The sequence below is a fragment of the Pezoporus flaviventris genome, unplaced genomic scaffold (assembly GCF_033815535.1).
Source record: "Pezoporus flaviventris isolate CSIRO_AGI_PZ_B2104156 unplaced genomic scaffold, CSIRO_AGI_Pfla_v1 ptg000041l, whole genome shotgun sequence".
NCBI lineage: Eukaryota > Metazoa > Chordata > Aves > Psittaciformes > Psittacidae > Pezoporus > Pezoporus flaviventris.
This window is the reverse complement of record NW_026892589.1, coordinates 13685319-13706654: the sequence shown is the minus strand read 5'-3', so window position 1 is coordinate 13706654 and position 21336 is coordinate 13685319. Positions and strand designations below refer to the sequence as shown.

At 59.0% G+C, this 21336-nt stretch overlaps 4 protein-coding genes across 5 annotated transcripts in view; 3 read left to right on the top strand and 1 right to left on the bottom strand.

Annotated features, from left to right (window-relative positions):
- Window positions 1-4848, top strand: part of CORO1C (coronin 1C) — a 41367-nt gene extending 36519 nt beyond the window's left edge. The window contains exons 6-11 of the mRNA XM_061466411.1: window positions 496-615; window positions 1218-1322; window positions 2396-2541; window positions 3126-3183; window positions 3274-3519; window positions 4142-4848. Of these exons, the coding sequence (XP_061322395.1) occupies window positions 496-615; window positions 1218-1322; window positions 2396-2541; window positions 3126-3183; window positions 3274-3519; window positions 4142-4261 (795 nt within the window). The 3' untranslated portion in view covers window positions 4262-4848. The remainder of the gene's footprint in view (window positions 1-495; window positions 616-1217; window positions 1323-2395; window positions 2542-3125; window positions 3184-3273; window positions 3520-4141) is intronic.
- A 3054-nt stretch (window positions 4849-7902) lies between these two features.
- SELPLG (selectin P ligand) lies at window positions 7903-10350 on the top strand. The gene is made up of 2 exons (XM_061466450.1): window positions 7903-8370; window positions 9125-10350. Exon 2 carries the CDS (start codon window positions 9130-9132, stop codon window positions 10279-10281), a length of 1152 nt encoding a protein of 383 aa, XP_061322434.1. The 5' UTR covers window positions 7903-8370; window positions 9125-9129; the 3' UTR covers window positions 10282-10350.
- Window positions 10351-14648: 4298 nt separating this feature from the next.
- TMEM119 (transmembrane protein 119) lies at window positions 14649-17167 on the top strand. Its single transcript, XM_061466458.1, has 2 exons — window positions 14649-14872; window positions 16413-17167. The coding sequence occupies exon 2, from the start codon at window positions 16421-16423 to the stop codon at window positions 17141-17143; it is 723 nt and encodes a 240-aa protein (XP_061322442.1). The 5' UTR covers window positions 14649-14872; window positions 16413-16420; the 3' UTR covers window positions 17144-17167.
- Window positions 17168-17192: 25 nt separating this feature from the next.
- Window positions 17193-21212, bottom strand: ISCU (iron-sulfur cluster assembly enzyme). Of its 2 annotated transcripts, none has more exons than XM_061466460.1 (5): window positions 21058-21212; window positions 20854-20967; window positions 20516-20626; window positions 19736-19814; window positions 17193-17596 (listed from the first exon to the last, which is right to left on the bottom strand). In XM_061466460.1, the coding sequence occupies exons 1-5, from the start codon at window positions 21139-21141 to the stop codon at window positions 17514-17516; spliced, it is 471 nt and encodes a 156-aa protein (XP_061322444.1). In that variant the 5' UTR covers window positions 21142-21212; the 3' UTR covers window positions 17193-17513. The 2 variants fall into 2 exon arrangements, with proteins under 2 accessions (XP_061322444.1, XP_061322443.1); XM_061466459.1 differs by lacking the exon at window positions 17193-17596 and adding an exon at window positions 18946-19453.
- Between the last annotated feature and the right edge of the window lie 124 nt (window positions 21213-21336).

Genomic DNA, 21336 nt, shown 5'->3' with positions numbered 1-21336 from the left:
CCGTGTGTAGTCAAAGTGAGGACGAAACTACGGAAGGGCTAGCAATGGTCAAAGGATTTGTCTGGGTTTACTGGGATTAGTGCTTGAACAAGGATTTTAGGGCTCAGTTTTAAAACCTGCAGGAGTGTAATTCCACTTCTAATCCTTTTGTATAATTCCAGTTCCAAAGTTACATACGCAAAGCAGTGCTTTAGCAGCCTGCGTATGTGTTGTAGCTTGCAAAGAAGTCTGCCTTCCACCTTGCAGGAGTCTGATAGGCAAAGCTGAAACGAGCCAGGAATGACCACTTCTTGAGTAGCTTAGTAATTGGTTTCTTCTCTCCAGCATCAGGCAAAGATAGGTGGATGTTGCTCCATGTAGCTGGCATCCTGCGTGGAGGAGCAGTGTGTCCTGCCAGTGAATCCATGCACCTGGGAGGGAAGCCACCACTGGATGGGCTTTTCTGTTCGTTGCTGTAAATGAACTTAATGTTCATAACCTGTCAATCTCTTCCAGGAGAAGGAGAAAACCCATGAGGGAGCCCGGCCCATGCGAGCCATTTTCCTTGCTGATGGAAACATCTTCACAACTGGCTTCAGCCGCATGAGCGAACGGCAGCTTGCCCTTTGGAATCCAGTAGGTTCCTGTCCCGTTACCCTTTGCTGTTGTAATGTCTGTTGAGTTACTAGCCCAGGCCTGCAGTCACTCACTAAATTCACAGCTCATATACTTGAGCATATTCCCTCTTCCTTCCATTGCCTGCTCCTTCTTCCTGTGCCAGAAGGTATTAGGCTGGATGTGCACTCTGTAAAGGAAATGAGTTCTCATGTACCAGTTGCTGTCTCACCAAGAGCAGCGCTGAAGCTGCGTGTTTGAGGTGCCCGAGGAGGTGTGAGAGCAGAGCAGCTGCGTGAAGGTTGCTTCGTTCTGTGTGTTACATGTGCAGAGCAAGGCAGCAGCAATCCTGTCTGGCACGATGGCTGTGTCACGCCTTGTCCTTCGCTTTGTGAATTTCCTCGGGGCCTGTTTTTATTGCATTTTGTGATTAAAACATCCTTTGGGATTTTGGGGGCTCTTACAGCACGTGGAACACGCACATCCTTCGGCATGGAGGAGACACCGCTGCGTGTTCACAAGCTACAGAGCACTGTTGCCATTCTGTGGTGCTATGATGCCATGGTCCTGTGTTAACATCAGCTTTTCCGTTCTTCATTACATCTGGCATTTTTTGTTTGCAGAAAAACATGGAGGAGCCAATAGCTCTTCATGAGATGGACACCAGCAATGGGGTCCTGCTGCCGTTCTACGATCCAGATACCAACATCATTTACTTGTGTGGCAAGGTAAAAAGAAGCTTTTGGCATCACTTGGTGTCTTTAGAGGGAAACTCCTGTTAATGGTGAGATGTTCCCCAAGCTAGAACCAAAAAATGGGTACTGCAGCAATGGTCAGAGGGAAACTCCTGTTAATGGTGAGATGTTCCCCAAGCTAGAACCAAAAAATGGGTACTGCAGCAATGATCAGAGGGAAACTCCTGTTAATGGTTGATGCCTGTGAGATGTTCCCCAAGCTAGAACCAAAAAATGGGTACTGCAGCAATGGTCAGGGCTGCAGATGTATGGGGCTGCTCTGAAATCAGTGGGATCCTCACTGTGCAGAGCCATCAGAGAGCCTGTGAAGGGCTGGTTGGTAACTGGATGTTTCTTTGACATGGATTTACTCAGGTAAAGCTGCTCTTAATGCAACAAGTTGGATACTGTCAGCAAAACACCTCTTATTGGTGTGGACTCACCTTTATGGTAGTTCTGATGCCCATGGATGGCAGAACACAGCAGTGTATGGTCTGATAGGAATTGCTCTGAGTAGCCTGAGAGGAGACATAGTTTGGGCTTGTTCAGCCTGGGGAATAAAAGGCTCAGGGGAGACCTTACAGTGGTTTTGCACTGCATAAAAGGGGCTACAAGAAACCTGGAGGGGCTTTGGATAAAGGCCTGTAGAGACAGGCCAAGGGGAATGGCTTTAACCTGCCAGAGGGGAGACTGAGATGAGCTCTTAGGCAGAAGCTCTTCCCTGTGAGGGTGCTGAGGCGCTGGCACAGGGTGCCCAGAGAAGCTGTGGCTGCCCCATCCCTGGCAGTGCTCAAGGATACAGGGGCTTGGAGCAAGCTGCTCCAGTGGAAGGGGTTCCTGCCCGTGGCAGAATCCCATAGCCTGGGATTCTGTGATGTTCTACTGGTAAGCAGTGGAAGTTGTAGCCTGGATAAATAGAGCTGTAAACTGTGCCTTGGTCTGTGTTAGTGTTCCTGGAAGGAAAGGCTGTCGGATGACAGTGATGGCTGCCTGGCCTGGCAGGGAGTGGGCTGTGGGCCTGGGGAGCCCTGGCCCCTCTGCAGCGATCCCTCTTGTGTTCCTTGCAGGGTGACAGCAGCATTCGCTACTTTGAGATCACGGATGAATCCCCCTATGTTCACTACCTCAACACCTTCAGCAGCAAAGAGCCGCAGAGGGGCATGGGGTTCATGCCAAAGAGGGGCCTTGATGTGAACAAGTGTGAGATTGCCAGGTAAGGAGGGAGCCTGTCGGGATGAGGGGTGATGTCTTAGCAAGCCACTCCATCACAAGTTCGGCGATTCAGAAACCGGAATTCCTGCTTCTGCATCCAGATAGTGCAAGCCAGGGAGCATACTGGATGTTGCCCCTGGAGCCTTTGGGTGCTCCTTTGGTCATTAATGTGAGCAGGAAGCCTTGAGAAGGGAGCAGAGTCTGGGCTTGTCTGAAATAGGTGAATGTTGCAGCAGCAGTGCCTGGTGGCCAGGCTGAGGATGTTGGAGTTTGTGGCACTGGCCCAAAGCAGGGCTGCAAGCAGTGAGCAGAAGGCTGACTAGTGCACACCTGTGAATCACTGGTGTGACATCCCTCCTGGCCAGAGCGTGACTCTCTGAAGTCACTGGTACCAGTCATGGGTGGTTTTCTCCAGCCCTTGCAGGACCCTGCAGGTCCTAGCGCTGTGACTCCTTAGGGTTGCTCGTTTCTGATCTCCTCTGTCTCCCTTTACGCTGTTGCACGTGAGCGGCCCAACCGAGGCCACCTTTGCACAGCACTGGCTGTCCTCACGTCTAAGTCACGCCTTCTCTTCTGATGTGAAAGGTTCTTCAAGCTTCACGAGAGGAAATGTGAGCCCATCATCATGACGGTTCCTCGAAAGGTGAGCACTGCCTCCCGCTTATGTCTTTGAAGCCAGCTCGTGCCTTCCAGCCCCAAAGCACTTGACCAATTCATCTCTTCTGGCTTGCAGTCGGACCTCTTCCAGGATGACCTGTACCCTGATACAGCCGGTCCAGAGGCAGCTCTGGAAGCAGAGGAGTGGTTTGAGGGGAAGAATGCCGATCCCCTCCTCATCTCCTTGAAGCATGGGTACATTCCAGGCAAGAACAGGGATCTAAAGGTGGTCAAGAAGAACATACTGGACAACAAGCCTGCAGCAAACAAGAAAAGTGATCTCATAAATGCTCCAAAGAAAGCAGCTGATGCCTCAAACACTGTGAGTAAAGTCCACGAGCGTTTTGGGACATGAGACATGAATACCAGGGTGCTGCATCCTCACAACCAGTTATAACAAAGCTCAAGCATTAAGTACCCTGGGATTTGGGTGCCAAGAGGGTAACCTGGAGTTGAGGTGGTGCTTGAGTTGTGGAGCTCCAGGCAGGGTGTAGCTGTGGAAGGTGACTGGGGCCTGTGGCACAAGGGAAGGCTTAGCTTCTTGTTCCAGCCACCCACCTGCCTGGGAGAGCTCCTGGTGTGTAAAACCCAGCCCAGGCAGTGGGACCAGTGAACCTGAGCCCAGGCAGGCCCAAAAGGAGTTGTACAAGTCCGTAGGTGGGCTCTGTAAGTAACACAGGTACAGTAATACACAGACATGTGGAAGTGACCTCTGTCAGTCAAGCAGGTCCTTAAAGGTTGTTAAAGAGCAGATGTGGGCCCAGTATGTCCTCCAAGGTTGCTCTGCTGGCGCTGGAAAGGCTGGTCCATGCCCTGAGCATCCCAGCTGTGGCAGCGTGAGGACCCACTTCAGAGAAGCCCCTTGCTTTGGGACTCCCCTCTGCAAGAGCACATCCCAGCCGCTCTCCTCACAACCACACCTCTTGTCTTGTCTTGTCTTCCAGCAAAACGAAGCCAAATTGGATGAGATTTTGAAAGAGCTGAAATCCATCAAAGACACCATCACCAACCAGGACGAGCGCATTTCCAAGCTGGAGCAGCAGATGGCAAAGATCGCGGACTGAGCGGGGCGCCAGCCCAGGCACATCCCAGTTCCCAGTTGAGCAAGCAGCAGCCTGCAGCATTCCAGTCCGAGCTTTCCTGTTCTCCTCAGTTCACGTCAACGAGAGCGATGATTTCAAGCCAAGCTTTTTAGTGAAAGATCTTTTTTCTTTTTTTCCTGATGTTTTGATGAATTTTGTGACTGTGTCAACCAAGGCCACAAGAAATAAGTGCTACTTTGACAGGGTTTTATTTCCCCTCCCAGATGTTCTTGACGACACATCCATCCTGACTCTCGATGTTGTGCCCAGAGATCTTTTTTCTAGATGTAGGGACCAAGGCCACATTGTTCTTAACCATTTTTTAAAGTTGCCAAAAAAAAACAAAAAAAAAGAAAAGAGGAAAAAAAAAAAAAAAAGAAAAAAAAAAGTTGCTTTTTATTTTCCTGATTTGCCACTTTTGCAGTATTTGTGTTTTCAATTCCCAGGGACAGCACGGCCTCTGTGTGTGTGTGTGTGTGTGTGTGTGTGTGTGTGTGTGCTGGGTGTTTCTACTGTTCAGAGAACAAAACTGAAGCTATTTTGTATAAACCTTAGGTTCTGAGCAGTCAGATGGGTTTCCTTCGCAGTGTGGCCAAGGCTGCTGCTGAGACCCCACAGGAGCTGCCTCTGCTGCCTCCCTGCCCTGTCCCCATCACCGCTGCCTGGCTGCTTACATCAAAAGTCAGTCTGAATGAGGTGATTCCCCCCCAGAACACCTCTTCTTTTACTCCACTTATAAACTAGCATCACGGTGCCCTTCTAAAACATCCCCGTGTTTGGGACTCCTCCAGCCATGTGCAGAAGGGGCAGGTTTTTACTTTGAGGCAGAAGTTCCTTTCATGCAGGTGATGTTTCTACCTTTATCCATGGAGCATAGCTTCAGGTGAGCCATGGGGGCCTCCAGGTTCTCTCTGTTCCAGCCACGTGTTGCTGTAAATACTTGCTCCTGCACCACCAATGCTCATTGGCTTTGAGAAGCTTTTGAATGCCACGAGCTTGCAATCCCCTGGCCCTTCACTCAGTGCTGATGTTAGAAACCGAGGCTCTGCTGCCAAAGCAGCGTTAGCAGCAGCCAAGTGACTCTGTCACAACGGGTCTCCAGAAACAAAATGCAGCTATTATCTTGTTCTTCCTCTCCATCATTCCTGCCTCAGCCCAGCACCGTGCTGGAGATCCATCCTTGGCAGTGTTCAAGGCCAGGTTGGACACAGGGGCTTGGAGCATCCTGCTCTAGTGGAAGGGGTCCCTGCCTATGACAGGGGATTGGGACTGGAGGAGCTTTAAGGTCCCTTCCAACCCATCAGTGATTCTGTGAAGCCATTTGCTCCCAGATCAGATGAGCATCCTCCAGCTCCAGGCGCTTCTCTCCCAGGTCAGTGGAGCAGCAGGGACTGGGGAGGGTGGTTTTGATCCCGGTTGCAGAGCTGCTTTCCCACATGGTCCTTTGGGATCCTTGCGGGAGGCACCCCATGAGCACACCGGGCTCGTGAGCTCCTCATGGGCTTTCTTGGAGGTCTCAAGCTCTGCTTAAGAAGGATTTTGGCTGCAAGGGGCTGCCTGGGTCAGGGGCAGGTCCCTGTGGTGTGAGTGGGATCCACACTGGGCTGGATGGTGGTGCTGGGGCAGTGTTGGCACCCCAAAGTGAACAAAGACTATGGGGTGCCCGAGAGCTGTTGGCTGAGGAACCTCAGTGCCTGTCCTGCTCCCTGAAACAGCTCCCTGCATCCCTGAGCTGCACGCACGGAGTGTGCTTGGAACCACCACAGCAGAGCAGCATCTCTGGTGGCTGCCACTCGGCAGGAGGAACGTGTCCCTTCCTCCGGGCTGAAGTGATGGCTTCGATTCTCATTTTGCATTAGGGTAGCTAGAACTCTTCACATTCCCTGTTCTCCCCAAGGTTTGCATGTTCAGAGCTTGCAGGTTGAGGATTCTGTGTTCTGGAGGGATGTCTGTGTTTCTGTGTGTGTGTGTGTGAGGTGAAACCACACCGTGGGGATGGCCAAGTGACGTAGCTGCAGGGGGACGTGAGGAGGTGAGGATGTGTTCTGCTTGCATGGAAGCTTCATCCACGTGGGGTTTTGTGTTGTAAGTGGTGAGCACAGGAGGAGGAGCAGGAGTATCCATGACCACTGATGCTGGATTCCCAATCCAGTTGCTCCGGGTTACTTGACTGTTTGGTGCTGGTTTTGTATTGCAGTAAATGTGTGTTTTTCAGTTTGATTCCAAGCCTTTCTTTGGAAACCAACCCCATCCGTGATGCTCCCCCCCGCCGCTGAGCTCTGTGTCCGTGTGGACCGGTCCCTCCAGGCCTGGGGATGCTTTGGGGGTTTGAATTGGAGCGAAATGAGTGTTTGGAGCCATGGATGGAAGCGCCCCAAGAGGCCGGTGTGCGGGAGATGGTCCGAGGAGGGCAGAGGATTTAGTTGCTAAGCTTGTGGTTTATTTCATGGACCTGATGCCTACCCAGGCTCAACCGGAGTCAGTGCCTGAAGCTTTTTGTAGCCGTGATATCCCAGAAGAGAACCAGCCGAGTCCTGAAAGATGCGCTCTTATAGAGCGGCCATAGTATCTGTCCAAATCTTTGCTTCCATTTTCAAAAGATAAAGGTCATTGATTATAAACTGCCTCTGCTTTGCTGCTTCTTTGCCTCCCTGCGTCCTGCCCCCACCGCGCCGTAGGTTTAACCGTACCCGTGATGGGGCTCCCCTTAACTGCAGCCATAGAAACCCGGCTGCGTGGGCTTGTGGCTGAGCAGGGACTGTCCTCTGGAGCACCACTGCTCACCCGCTGTGTCCCAGGGGATCCAGGGTCCATCCCTGTGGACACACCAGGAGTTGCTGCTGCTGCTTTCCCTGTGAGTGAACCCGAGAGGTTGGCTCCATATGGACTTAATGGCAGGGATGTTGGGGGTGTCTTGGCCAAGACTGGGGTGATGTAATCTCTGGAAGGACCAGCATGGGTCTTCCCCAGCTGAAACCCCCTTCAAGGGCACAGGAAGTGCTGCAGCAGCAATGCCAGCTCCAGCTGGGGATGGAATCACTCGGTCCCCATCCAGGTTGGAGCCTTCCCTTGGGGCGGCAGTGTTTCTTCCACCCTGCTGCCCAGGGATGGGACAGGGATGCTGTGGATGAGATGCTCCCTGGCCACCCGTGCACACCCTGCACCCATCCCAGGGCTGCTGCTCCCCCCTCTGCCCTCTCACAGCTGCTCCCCCAGACCTGATCCCTATTTTCCATGTGTGTTCCACCCCGTGGCCAGGGCCTTTCCGGCAGGGATGGGGTGAGCCCAGCCCGTGGTCCTGCCGGGGGCCATGTGTTGTTTATGGCCCCCGCAGCAGCGGATGTGCTCTTGCAGCATCCTTCCTGCAGCCGCAGCCCCGGTGCCTGCGGTCAGGGCGGGTGCTCCAGCCGGTGCAGCACAACGTGCCCCTGACACAGCCGCAACCTGCAGGCTCCCTGCAGCCCCCCGAGAGCTCCCCAGCATCGCTGGTGCTTGGAGGAGGACCCCGGCACAAAGGCGTTGAGCCAGGTCCTCAACCTCCTCCTCCTCTTACTGTGGAGCCCATTTCCCAGTGTTGGGGTCCCTCTCTGTCACCTCTTGGTGCACCACGACCTGTTCCCCCCCCCCATGGCCATGCCCACACCATGCCCGGGGTGGCCGCCAGCCCTTGGCACCAGGTTTGCATCACTTCTGCTTTCAGCACCCAGCTCAACCAAAGCCACCAGTGGGGCTGAGCCATCCGGGGAGCTCCCAGTGGGCACCGGGACACGAGGCAGGGGTGAAACACCCCTTTTGGGGGGCACCCCCATCCCCACCGCCCTGCCCAGCCCTTGGGGGCTGAGAGGGCACCTTGGACCCTGCACATGGCCCGGTCCTTGTGGCCCCGCTCCTGAGTGACGTCCTCCCCACGCAGGGCTCTGAAACCACAGCAGCTCTTCCGTGCTGCCTCCCCTTCTCCTCCCTGCACAGGCGGAGGTGCCCTCGGCGCCCCTCGGCTCCCGGCATCACCCAGCCTGGGGCTGGACCTGCTCCGGTGCTCGTGATTCCCGCTGGAGCCGCAGCTCCGGGTCCCACCGCGGCCCCCGGCAGAGGTGAGCGCCAATGGGGAGGTGCTGGGTTGGGGATGCTGCGGGTGCAGAGAGGCTCGGGGGTATGTGTGGGTCCCAGGGGTGCCGTGCTCCGTGCAGCGCTGGTCAGTGGGGTTTGCAGGAGGGGAGGGGGGGTGTTCTGGGATGTGGGAGCCTAACGGGGATGCTCGGTGCCAGGGGAGCGTTGATCCGTGTTTGGATGCGGTTGGTGCAGGACCGCAGGGATGCTGCTGTCAGAGGGGGTGTTGGTGACTGATGGATGTAAGGGGGGATTTGGGGTTGGGGGGGGTTTGCTGCCCCTCCAACCGCGGTGCAGATGCACAGGTTCATGGTGGCCTCATCCTCGGAACGCGGCACCAGCCCGGCCGGTGGAAGGGGACAATGGAGCACCCCAAAAACCCTGTGTGACCCCCCCCCCCCCCCCCCCGTGGTTTCATTTCTGCACGGGCATCATCCTGCAACTGCCCCATCCTGCAGCAGGCGCCTCCATCGCGGCTCGTTTCCCATTTCCAGACACTCCACTTCCTTCTCAAGGCTTTCTTAGCAAGCACGGGGCCGGGGCTGAGCCCTGCAGGAGGAGCAGGAAGAGGCTGGGGTTCATCCACCCCCCCCAGACCCACAGTCCCCTCTCTAGGAGGGGAGGAGGAGGCTTTGCTCAAGGGCAATCCCTCCTTGAGGCCATTTCCAGCCTGAATCCTGCTCAGCATCCTCCCGCCGGAGCAGGACCCGGTTTCACCTCCCCATCTCTTCCCCGCAGGTCCCATGGCGCCGTGTTCGGCAGTGCTGGTGCTGCTGGTGCTGAGCACCCTGCGAGCGTGCGGGGCCGCACCTCAGCACCAGGGTGTGCGATGGGTCTGGGGGGTGCAGGATGAGGCCCCGCTGCTCGCCCGTGGGAAGAGGGACGGTGTCGGGAAGCAGCTCGGTGCCTCCGCACCGGGACCTGGCCGCGGTGCCACCGCGATGCCCAGCAGCAACGAGACCGATTCCCTTGAGCCCAACCCGCTTATGGGCTCTACACCAGCACCATCAGCACCCAGCACCAGCGCCAGCCTGCACCAGGCACTGGTGATGCCAACCACAGCCGATCCCTTGGATGAGACCGATTCCCCTGAGCACGACCCATTGCAGAGCTCCGCACCATCACCAGCAGCACCCAGCACCAACGCCAGCCTGCACCAGGCACCAGCAGTGCCAACCGCAGCCGATCCCCTGGATGAGACCGATACCCCCAAAGCCGACCCATTGCTGAGCTCTGCACCACCAGCAGCACCCAGCACCAACGCCAGCCTGCACTGGGCACTGGTGGTGCCAACCGCAGCCGATCCCTTGGATGAAACCGAATCCGCTGAGCCTGACACGCTGCTGCCAGCAGAGCCGGGCATACAGGCAGCACCCGAGAGGGGCATCACCACCATCCCCATCCACCTCGTGTCACCCAGCGAGGGGGCGACGGTGCCCATTGGCACAAACAGCAGCTCCTCCCCGGGGCCACGCTCAGCGACACCCCCAGCCCTCGGGGCCACCACCACCGGGTACAAGGGAGCCGGAGCCCGCCCTGTGCCCACCCATTGGGACTCGCAGCCATGGGGCACGGCGGAGCCGGTGCCCTGGGACCCCAGCGGGGTGATGGGCAAGTGCCTGCTGAGCATCCTGCTGCTGGCGCTGGTGGCCGCCACCTTCATGGTGTGCACGGCGGTGCTGGGGGCCCTGCTGTGGCGCCGGACGCGCACGGCGCGGCGCCGGCTCAGCCACACCGAGATGCTCTGCATCCCCTCGCTGACGCCCGACGGTGACGGCGCCGCCAACGGCCCCCGGCCCTCCCTGGTCCGGCCCCCGAGGATGCTGCTGGATGGGGGCCCCGAGGCTGATGGCGACAATCTGACTCTGAGCAGCTTCCTGCCCGAGCACGCCTGAGCCTCGGGACCGGGTCCTGCATCCCAGAGCATCCTGAGCCCCGGGACCGGGTCCTGCATCCCAGAGCATCCTGAGCCCCGGGACCGGGTCCTGCATCCCAGAGCATCCTCAGCTGCAGGACCGGGTCCTGCATCCCAGAGCATCCTGAGGCTCGGGACCGGGTCCTGCATCGCAGAGCATCCTGAGCCCCGGGACCGGGTCCTGCATCGCAGAGCATCCTGAGCCCCGGGACCGGGTCCTGCATCCCAGAGCATCCTGAGCCTCGGGACCGGGTCCTGCATCCCAGAGCATCCTCAGCTGCAGGACCGGGTCCTGCATCCCAGAGCATCCTGAGCCCCGGGACCGGGTCCTGCATCGCAGAGCATCCTGAGCCTCGGGACTGGGTCCTGCATCCCAGAGCATCCTCAGCTGCAGGACTGGGTCCTGCATCCCAGAGCATTCTGAGCCTCGGGACCGGGTCCTGCATCCCAGAGCATCCTCAGCTGCAGGACTGGGTCCTGCATCCCAGAGCATCCTCAGCCGTGGGACCGGGTCCTGCATCCCAGAGCATCCTCAGCCGTGGGACCGGGTCCTGCATCCCAGAGCATCCTTAGCTCCGTGAGTGGGCCCTGCATCCCAGAACATCCTATTTTAACATGGACCAGCATGGCGGGGAGCTGCTGTCCCCAGGATGAGCCCAGACCTTGAGGCCGACCCCATTAAAGCGTTGCCTGGACCTGATGGTCTATTCCTTGTGGGAACAGACCCCATCCTGCCCACATCCCTGCTGGAATCCCACTACTCCATCCTCCTCCCCCCGGCAGCAGCCCCAGGGAGCGGAAGTGAAACCCACATCCCACCCCATGCAGGGAGCAGACCCAGGGCTTGGGGACCACGGCCCTGGGGACCCAGCGTGGGGCTCGGCCTCGTGCCGCGGTGTGGGAGCGGAAAGGGTGGAGGTGCAGGGCGGAAATGCAGGGGGGGAGGACGGGATGGGGACGGGGGGTCGTGGTGTAACGTGTTCCTGCGCTGCGGTCGCCTGCAGCGGGGCGGGGGGGACGCCTCCGGTGCTGTCACTGCTCATCGGTGGCTCCGTGCGCTGCTCGTCCCCATGAGCAAGCGGTGCTCACAGGCTCTCAGCCTCCTAGGGAGGTGCTGGCCAGGGCTGGCCCTGCCTGTGGCTGGGAGGGATGGGGGAGAGTGAAGCCAAAGTGGCCACCGAGGGTCCCTCTGCCTTGCTGGTGCCTGGGGGCTGTGGGGCTTGGATTTGCTCCCAGGTCCCACCTCCCTCTCCTGTGTTGGTCACCCCTTGAGCCACCAACCTGATCCTTTCCTTGTGCCTGGTGCTGGGGGAGCCACCCAAGGGAGGAGAAATCAGCCAGGACTGTCCCTGTGCTGCCAGGCTCAGTGTCCCCGTGTCCCCATACCTACCCGTCCTGGTAAGGGATGCATCCCCCATTCCTGCATCCCCATGCTGCCTCAGTATCCCCATCCCTGCATCCCCATCCTGGCTCAGCGTCGCCATCCCCGCATCCCATCCCTGCTGTGGCCAGGCTCAGCATCCTCACTCTGCCTTCCCAGATTCAGCATCCCCATTCCTGCATCCCCATCCCCACATCCCCATTCCTGCATCCCCATCCCCACATCCCCATCCCCACCCGAGCACTCCCCTCCACCCTCGATGCTCACAGCTCACACAGAGCAGTGAGGCTCCTCCACACGCTCTCCAGGTCCCGCTGTGCCCCAAGCTGAGCCCTGGGTGCGCAGCCCCCTAAAGCCGCGTTCAGTGGTGGCCATCCCACATCCCCCGGCCCCATTCCCTGTTTACATTCCTGTTGTCCCGGGATTTGATCCATCTGGGGCTGAGCGGCCCCGCACCCTGCTGCAGATGCAAATGTTTATGGTGAATCATTGCGGGTGGGGGGGATCCGCAGCCGGTGGCTGGTTCCGGATGGGACATCCTGACCATGGGCGCCCTGCTCTGACCCCCCCCTCCCATGTGGGTGCCAGTGCCGTGCCAAAAGCTGCCGTAGGAGTTCATGGATCGCTTCTAACGGGCACAAAGGTTTCTGTGCTTAAACCTCCATGCACATGGTGCAGGCTGGGGAATGGGAGCCCACAGGGACCGCTGTCACGCAGAGGTGAAGGGATGCTCCCATCATCCAGCTTCACCCCCACAGGGGCTCATCCAGCCCCGGTCCAAGGTGGGGATGAGGCTGCTGGATCCGATGATGCGGATGGGTGCGTGTCAGAGGGATTGCTCCGCGCTCATCCAGCCCCCGGTCCAAGGTGGGGATGAGGCCGCTCAGGTGCCATCTGCTGCCACCTCGCTGCCAGGGCCGTGTCACAGCGGGTCCCTGGGCACCCGGGGCTGGGCATGGAGCAGGATCAGTCCCTGTAGGTGTCCCCCTGGCACGGCGCATCCCGGCGAAGCAAATTAGAAGCAGAGCAGGGCTGGGACGTCCCAAATTGCCGGTTTCGGGGCCGGGCCCTGCGGGACCCACGTTCCAGCGGCCCCAAATTACAGAGCGGGGCCGAGCCCTGCCCAGCGCCACGGGCAGAGCCCCCGCCCGCCGCAGGCTAAAACGGCAGCGGTAATGGTCGGGGTGCGCTGGCACCGGTGACCCCGCGGCTCCGGCACCGGCACAGCCCCGGGGCAGCGCGGCAGGGACCGGGAGCCGGGATGGGGACGGTGGGGACCATGGAGGAGGAGGGATGGGGAGCCTGGGCAGGGCGCGATGGAAACCGGGGATAAAGAGGGACGGGGACCCTCGAGATGGGAAGATGGGAACAGAGGAATAGGGACCTTGAGTAAGGAGGGATGGCAACTCTGGGCATAAAGGAATAGTAATCCTGGAGGAGGAAAGACGGGAAACCTGGATGAAGTGGGATGAGGACCCTGGACATGGAGGGATAGGGACTGTGGATGAGGTGGGATGGGGACCCTGGACATGGAGGGATAGGGACTGTGGATGAGATGGGATGGGGACCCTTCATAAGGAGGGATAGGGACTGTGGATGAGATGGGATGGGGACCCTGGATAAGGAGGGATAGGGACTGTGGATGAGGTGGGATGGGGACCCTGGATAAGGCGGGATAGGGACCGTGGATGAGATAGGATGGGGACCCTGGACATGGAGGGATAGGGACTATGGATGAGATGGGATGGCAACCCTGGATAAGGAGGGATAGGGACTGTGGATGAGATGGGATGGGGACCCTGGACATGGAGGGATAGGGACTGTGGATGAGATGGGATGGCAACCCTGGATGAGGAGGACTGAGGACCATGGACACAGAGGAATAGGGACCTTGAGCAAGGAGTGATGGGGACCCTGGGCACGGAATAATAGTGACCCTGGATGAGCAGGAGTGGGGACTGGCCAGGGTGGGATGGGTTCTGTGGACATGGAGGAATGGGGACCCTGGGCAAGGAGGCTCAGCCCAGCACCGGCATCGCTGGACACACAGAGGGGGAATCACGGCCCCATTGCCACCCGGGCTGCAGGAGCGCATCCGGCTGCCGCTGGCGCCGCTCCCGCCGCCGCTCTCCTTTCCCCCTTCCCTGCGAGATCCCAGCCCTGGCGGTTGGAAGCCGTTATTTCTGGGAGCCGCGATTCCCTTTGGCGCCGGCTCCCGGTGCCAGCGGCCGTGGGGACCGGCCCCGCCGTGCCCGCGGTCCCGGGGCGCTGGGGCTATGGCGGGGGGATCCGGCCCCGGTCCCCAAGGACAAACAGAGGCGAATAGCAGGAGGATGAGGTCACCCCGCGGCTGCAGCCTCTTGAGCAACTTCAGCCCTGAGGACACGGTGGGGGGCGCAGAGAGAGGACAGCGCCGGACCCCGGCGTGGAACCGTCCCATGGGGTGGTTTTCTGCACCCCCTGCACCCCGAGGGGGCTGTTCCGGAGCATTTCCAGGCTGGGATGTTTAGGAAAGGGTCTGGAATCAAGGAGGGGGTTCCAAGCCCTGTTTGCCCCCACATCACACTGACAGCAAGACACCAAGCCAGAACCCCCCCTGCCAGACCTCGGGTGCTGCGTGCCCAGGCAGGGTTTGGGGGTGCAGGGATGGATCCAGCTCTGTGCTGGGGTGATGAGGGGTAGAGGAGCACAGCAAAAGGCAGTGAGGTGGGGGCCATGCTTGCTCCCAGCATGGCATCACTGGGAGCAACGGCATTTTGGGGGTGCCAGGGAATGGGGCTTTGCAACCACCACCTTTGCAACACCCCCACCCCAAGGCTGTGACCCCCATCCCCACTCGCACCCTAAAAGTGGCCCCTTCCAGCGGTGCTGTGGGGATGATGGGGGGCACTGGGGCTCCCCCCTTTACTTGCAAGGCAAAAGCCCACGAAGCCCCCCCCCCCCCCCCAGCCCCAGCTGGGTTTCATCTGGGAGGGGGCCGGGGGCCGCTGCCCCTCCCCGGCCTCCCACATTCCCTCCCCAAACCAGCCCTAATGAGAACAAGCTGGGCCCGGGCAGCACAGGAAGGGGAGGAGGAGGAGGAGAAGGAGGCGGCTCCATCCCGGAGGCAGCCGGAGGGGTGCGAGGTGAGCGGGACAGACCCCGTCCTCTCGGCTCCCTCCCTCCTGCCCGCGCCGTGCCTGCGGACGAGGTGAGATCCCACCGGCAGCACAAGCCTTGGGGTGGCTCGGAAGCAGGGTGCGGGATGCTCCGTGCTTTGGGAGCTGGGGTGAGCGCTGGGCATGGTCCCTGCGCTGGGATGCTCGGCTCGGGGGGGTCTGTGTCTGGGCGATGTGAGAACTGTGGATTTCCTGAGTGTTCGGGGAGCAGAGGGAAGTGGGAATTGCCTGTGCCCGGCCAAGCTGAAGGCAGGGACGTGCTGTGGGTCTGGGAGTGCATGAGGACGGGATGGGGATGGAGGGGCGGCAACAGGCCCTGTGCTTGGCACTGATTTGGGCTTTGGGCAGCCCCTCTGTGGCTGTTAACATCTTGCTAACGGCAAGTTACTGCCTTCACCTTCCCGGGACCCCAGCGCAGCTGAGGGGCCCCTCTCTGCAATGGGGGAGGATGAAGGGGCTCATCCTGGCCCCCCAAACCCCTTGGTGCTGGTGCTGTAACCGCAGGGAGCCCAGAGCCTGCAGTGAGCCCGGGGGGGGTTCCGGGGGCTCCTCCTGCCACTGCTGCCGCTTGTTTGCTCTGGTTTAACACAAACCAGACCCTGCAGCCGGGAAGGAGCCCAGGAGCCGATCCCCAGTGCTGGGATCCTTCCTGGTGGGCTTGGATTGGGCAAAACGGGAGGTGGTTGGGATTTAGGGGGCCTGAGGCTGGGGGCATTGTCCTGGGGAACCAGGTTGTGGGGCCAAGCTGGGGGGGGGGGGGTTAGGAATGGCTCGATGGCATTACGGGACGTGGCACAGCCGGAATGCGCTGCCATCCCTTGGGAGTGTGCCATGGTGGCCATGGGATGGTTGTACCCCACTTCCAAACCCCAATGGGGTGCAGGCTCATCCCAGCTCTTCGTTTTGGGCTGTGTGTGGGGACGGGAAACGCTTATCCCATGTCCTACAATGTGCACAGAGCAGAGCCAGCCCCATCCAGCACGGTGAGGGGATGGAGCTGTCCTGCACCCTGACGCTCGGGCCAGGGACCCCCTCTGCTCGCTGCACCCCAGCTCCAGATCTGCCCCTTTGCAATGGCTCTGGAGGATCCCAAGCCCCATCCCATCACTGGGATCAAACTGCCACCAGCCTATTTTTAGCCACGCTCCAGCTGGGAATCGTTTGTAACGGTCTGTGTTGGGATGAGCCGTTGGGAAATGCCTCTTGCACCGCGGCTGCCCCTCTGCAGCGCCGCCTGCCTCAGAGTTTCCACTGCAAACCTCCATGCGTCAGGAATTCTCTAACCGGCCGCTGTCTGAAGCCGGCTGTTGGCAGCGGCCCCCAGGCTTGAGCAATGCAACTCAGCTGCTTTCCATCTATTTTTGTAGTGCTCTGTTGCAAAACAAACGCAGCCCCTTGCTCGGCGGCGGGGAGAGGAGGCTGGGATGGAGGGCTGCGGTCCTTAAAGGAATCCCGATGGGTGAACAACGGAGCCGGGGCTCGGATGCTTGCGCCTGTCCCTCGCGATGGGTGCTCCGTGGGTCCTGCTCCATCGGGGTGTTAACGTGTCGCCCTCCCCTCTGCATCCCGCAGGACGCTGCATGAGCACCAGGGCCATGGCGATGGGTGCGTGGCTGATGCTGCTGCTGGTGGTGGTGGTGGTGGCGGCCCCGGCCCGCTCGGCAGCACCCCGGCACGTTGCGGTGCTGCCCGACGCCGGGGGCAGCGGGGATGGTGAGGAGGTCTCTGCTGCGCCACCCATCCTCTACGTGACACTGGGGACCGGCCCGACCGCGGGGGACGTGGTGGGGACCACGGTGACCAACAGCTCGGCGCCGCGCGGCGTGCTGGACAGGCTGGTGGCCTTCTTCAAGGAGTACCTGCTGCTGGTGGTGGTGGTGGGCTCGCTGGCCTTCGTCCTCCTCTTCATCATCTGCGCCGCCGTCATCGTCCGGCAGAAGCACAAGGCGTCCGCGTACTACCCCTCGTCCTTCCCTAAGAAGAAGTACGTGGATGAGCGGGACAAGGTGGGGGGACCCCGTGCCTTCAATGAGGTGCCTGATAAAGACCCCGGTGCTGAGGAGCAGCTCGACTGTGGGCAGCAGCTGCAGGCAGACATCCTCGCTGCGGCCCAGAGCCTCAAATCCCCCCCCAAGGCACCGCTGGCCAACGGGGGCCAGGGGGAGAAGAGCCCAGCCCATAAGGAGGAAGAGGAAGGAGGCAAGAAGATGAGGGATGAGCAGCCCCCTGCCCAAACCCCATGTGCTGAGGATGGAGCCCCCGATGCACCCCGGGATGGTCCCACAGCCCCTGCTGGCAACTAGGGCAGGGACCCGGTCCTGGGTGATCCCGGGATCCCCGTGGACACGCGATGGACATGGTGGTGCTTTGCTGCTCCGTGTGTACGTGGTGGCTCGAGGAAGCCCCGATGAAGTCCCCGCTCCCTTCCTGACCCCTCGGCAAAGCCCTGGGGGTCCCTGGTGCTTCTCCATCAGCCCCATTGCTCCAGCTGCCCAAGGGGCTTCCGTCCCCCCAGCTCCAGCTCGTTCCCCACCTTGAGCTCGCTCCTAAATGTTCTTTTACTACTTAGAAGCATCCTGATGTGATCCAGGAGCTGATCCCTCCGGATGGAGGTGTGGGACCATGGCTGGGGTGGGGGGGGGATCTGTGCAGCTCCCTCTGTACCCCCAAGGATCAGGGCAGGGACTCACCACGACCTTGGGCACCATGGGCTGGCTTTGCTGGTGGCTGTGGCGACCTTGGCCATCCTTGCCCACCTAAAGGGAGAGGATTTAGCGGTAAGGACCCATCCTTTGATCTCAGTGCCCCAGTGCTGTGACAGCCCAGAGCCCAGCTGGATCTTTGCCTCCTTAACCCCTTCAGCTAATAATAAAGACCTTTCCTACGCAGATTCTCCTCTCCTGTGTGTTTGTGCAGCTCGGCCAAGGCGCAGTCCCTGCCTCTGCTCCATCAGGGCTCTCCTTGGATCGTACTGGTGCTGGGGTGCAGCCGGTTGTGGCCCACGTGTGCCCCCCAGAGCCTGGAAGGCACCACCAGTGCTGTGGGGTGAAGCCCTGGGAGCCAGGGACGAGCTCTTATCACCCATGGTATCTGCCCCCTGACGTGCTGATTCTAGGAAACTCTTATCTCCTGCCCCACAGCCAAGGGTGGGGGAGCTGCGGCGCTTGGCACTGGGACAGGGCTGCAGCAGGGAGGGCAACGTGGGGTGAAGGAGGGGTTTCTGCCTCCAAAGCAGCACATTCCTGTGTCCCTGTATCCCACAGGGCAGCTGGGGATGTCCCCGATGTCCCAGCATCAGGATAACCCCTGTGGAAGGGTGTGTGTTTTGTCACAGGGCTCTCACAGGCACAATGAGCTGATTCTGCCCCAAAGTGGATGTGGGTGGCTGAAGTTTCCCTCATTTTCTTTTGGTTTTGGACTGGAAAACCACAGGACCGTTCCCAGGGAATGAGGCACATTCCTGCTGCAGGAGACAAGGCCAGCATAGGGTGGTGCTGAACTGAGGTAAGGACAGGCTTGTGAGAGCCAAAGCACAGCAGCAGCAGCCCCTGGCCTGTGCTGCACTGAAACAAAGCTGTGGACAGAGACAGCAAAATGAGCTACTCGTTATTACATGTGGTTTTCCATGTTTTTAGCTAAGATTTTATCAAATTCCAGCCTCGTTTAGGGTCGAAGGGACCTTGAAGCTCATCCACTTCCATCCCCTGCTATGGGCAGGGACACCTTCCACTAGAGCAGCTTGCTCCAAGCCCCTGCGTCCAACGTGGCCTTAAGCCGGTGGTTTTGGGGTGTTTTAATATCTCCAGAGCAGGTAAAGCCTTTAAATGTGTTTTCTGTTTGTTTTGGGAAGCTCTGGGAATGCTCCTCTGGACCACGAGCAGCCACCACCAGAAGGCAGAGCTGAGCACGCAGAGCAGGGTTTAACCCACAAATCCTTCAGCTTTCAAAGGCTGTGTGCTCGCAGGGGGACAGCTCAGACACTGGGAATAGGCTGGGAAAGCTCAGCAGGGATGTAAAGGCATTCCCAGAGGGCACAGACCGACCCTGCCAGCCCAGAGAAGAGGAACTTGCACTGAGATTGCGAAATGAAACTCAGACACCGCTGTAGTCTGTGGCAGATGAACCACCCCGTGTTTGTACACACAGACCTCCAGTTCTTACAGAAAGAATAAGACCAAGGCAACGTTTCCCATTAATTCCAGTGAAATATTAAGAAAACTCTACATCTTCCAAAGGAAAAAGTGCAGCCCTTCGAGTACCAGAACAGGAGGAATTTCCCTCCGGGGTGAGCAGCCTTCTTCACTCCCCCAAAGGGAGCTGTGACAGGAGAGAGGCTGCTGAACCCCCCACCTCCATCGTGCGAGCACAAGAGTGGCCGTCCACACACCTCCAGCGACACGTTGTGCGTAAGTTGTGCGTATCTTACAGCTTGCTTTAGTAGTGAGCAAGATCCTACTAATCTAAAGTAATTGCACTGCAAAAGGAAGTGGAACGAGAACAAGCTTCACAGTCAGTTCAGGCGTTGTTTGCTTTCTTCTCTGACACTTCTTTCTTTGAATCCTGCTTCAACTTGTAGTCGGCCAAGGCAGCCTTGATGGCATCTTCAGCCAGCACTAAAACCAAAACAAGTGTTTCAAGAACAGGAGAAAGGCATTTCAAACAAAATGTGCTGTAAGAACAGCACTGCAGGCAGCACCAGCCCGAACATGAACGTTCGCTATGAGTCTGCTGAGCTGCAGGCTCCACAAGACGGGAGAGAACTGAAAGCTCACAGAATGACCCCAAAACCACAAGTTCCCTCATGGCCACATTCAGAAGCCTTTGTTCTATTCCCCCAGTTTCCCTCTCAGACACAAGCCAGTGTTTGAACCCTCACCAGTTGGTCCTTTACTTACTGGAGCAGTGCAGTTTGACAGGAGGAAGGCAGAGCTCTTTAGCAATATCCGTGTTCTTGATTTTCAATGCTTCATCAACCTGAAATGCAATCAGTGAGTGGTCAGTGGCCAGGTAAGCTAGACCACCAGCTACAAAGGCATTTGCTCAGAGTGCTTTAATGCTTTAACACCTCAAAGCCAACAGAATCCACAAGGAAGAAGATCACAGAATCACAGAATAGTTAGGGTTGGAAAGGACCTTAAGATCATCCAGCTCCAACCCCCCTGCCACTGGCAGGGACGCCTCACACTAAACCATCTCACCCAAGGCTTCATCCAACCTGGCCTTGAAAAGATCCCAAGTAACAGTAGATATGCTGGAATCAAGGAACATCCCAGTGGTGGGAATGAAACAAAGAACACCAGTGTGAGACTGGTGCCAGATGGGCAGCTTTAAGTCTCTTTGTCTTCTATCGTAACAGGGAAGTGAATTTCTTGTCTGACAGAAAGAGAGCTCTAAAGATGATCTGTAATTACACTTTCTCCCAGCACCTGCAATCAGGGTGTTTCTCTTGTTGCGTAAGACATAAATGACTTCTGTGCAGATTAATGGGTATTCTTGGAAAAGGCAACTACTGCCCTAGAAGTCAGGCCACTGACAGGGTCACCAGTCCCTGCTTCCTAAGCTACTGCACGCAGTCAGTACTGGGATCCCCAGCCGCTGTTTCGTACAGCCCCAACACAGGCAGCTCCGAAGGCTTTCCCTGCTGTCATCCCTGCCTCCAGCAGGCACTTCCTCACCGTTTTCCCTTTGACCCACTCGGTTGCCAGTGAACTCGATGCAATCGCTGAGCCACAACCGAAGGTTTTGAAACGGGCGTCCACGATCCTCCCGTTCTCATCCACTTCCACCTGTGAGAGAGTTGATGGTACCTCAGCATCTAGCTCAGCACCACCGGGCACCCCAGAGAACGCCCCTCACTGACCCAGCGCCCTCGGGAGCCGGACGGGGCCTGCAGGGCCCCAGGGGACGTTTGAGGGCGGGGAGGGGAGGGCAAAGCCTCGCCGCACCCCTAAGGGGATAGGGCACGGAGCTGGACCCCACACCAGCCCTCGGTACCCCCGTCCCCGGTGCCAACCTGCAGCTTCATGACATCTCCACACGCCGGGGCGCCCACCAGGCCGGTGCCCACGTTCTTGGCGTTGCGGTCGAGGGAGCCGACATTGCGCGGGTTCTCGTAGTGATCCACCACCTGCGGGGACACCGCGTCAGCCAACGGCCCGTCCCTGGCTCCCCGTACATCCCCCCCCGCCCCGGGGCTCTGTGGCCCCTCGGCCCTCACCTTCTTGTGGTAGCCCAGCCTGGCCGCCTCCGCCCCGCGGCCCGGCCGCAGCAGCGCCGACCCCACCGCCCTCAGCGCCGCCATCTTGCACCTGGAAGGGGCGGGGCCCCGCCGCGCCCTTATATAGCCTCGCACGCGGAGGCCACGCCCCCCCCGCGCCGTGGCCACGCCTCTCACTCCCCGCTGCAGGCTCAGGCCTGGCGCTGCCGCGACTTCGCCCCTAGCGCGGTGGAAAGGAGGCGAACGCTAAAAACCTCCTAACAACGGACAGAGTGTTAC

Bases quoted from the DNA above. Each gene is read 5' to 3' on its own strand.
- SELPLG (XM_061466450.1), top strand. From the start codon at position 9,130: ATGGCGCCGTGTTCGGCAGTGCTGGTGCTGCTGGTGCTGAGCACCCTG.
- TMEM119 (XM_061466458.1), top strand. From the start codon at position 16,421: ATGAGCACCAGGGCCATGGCGATGGGTGCGTGGCTGATGCTGCTGCTG.
- ISCU (XM_061466459.1), bottom strand. From the start codon at position 21,141: ATGGCGGCGCTGAGGGCGGTGGGGTCGGCGCTGCTGCGGCCGGGCCGC. The intron at 20,968-21,057 runs GTGAGGGCCGAG...GTGTCCCCGCAG, and splicing joins GGCTGGGCTACCACAAGAAG to GTGGTGGATCACTACGAGAA. The intron at 19,815-20,515 runs GTGAGGAAGTGC...ATTGCATTTCAG, and splicing joins AGTGGGTCAAAGGGAAAACG to GTTGATGAAGCATTGAAAAT.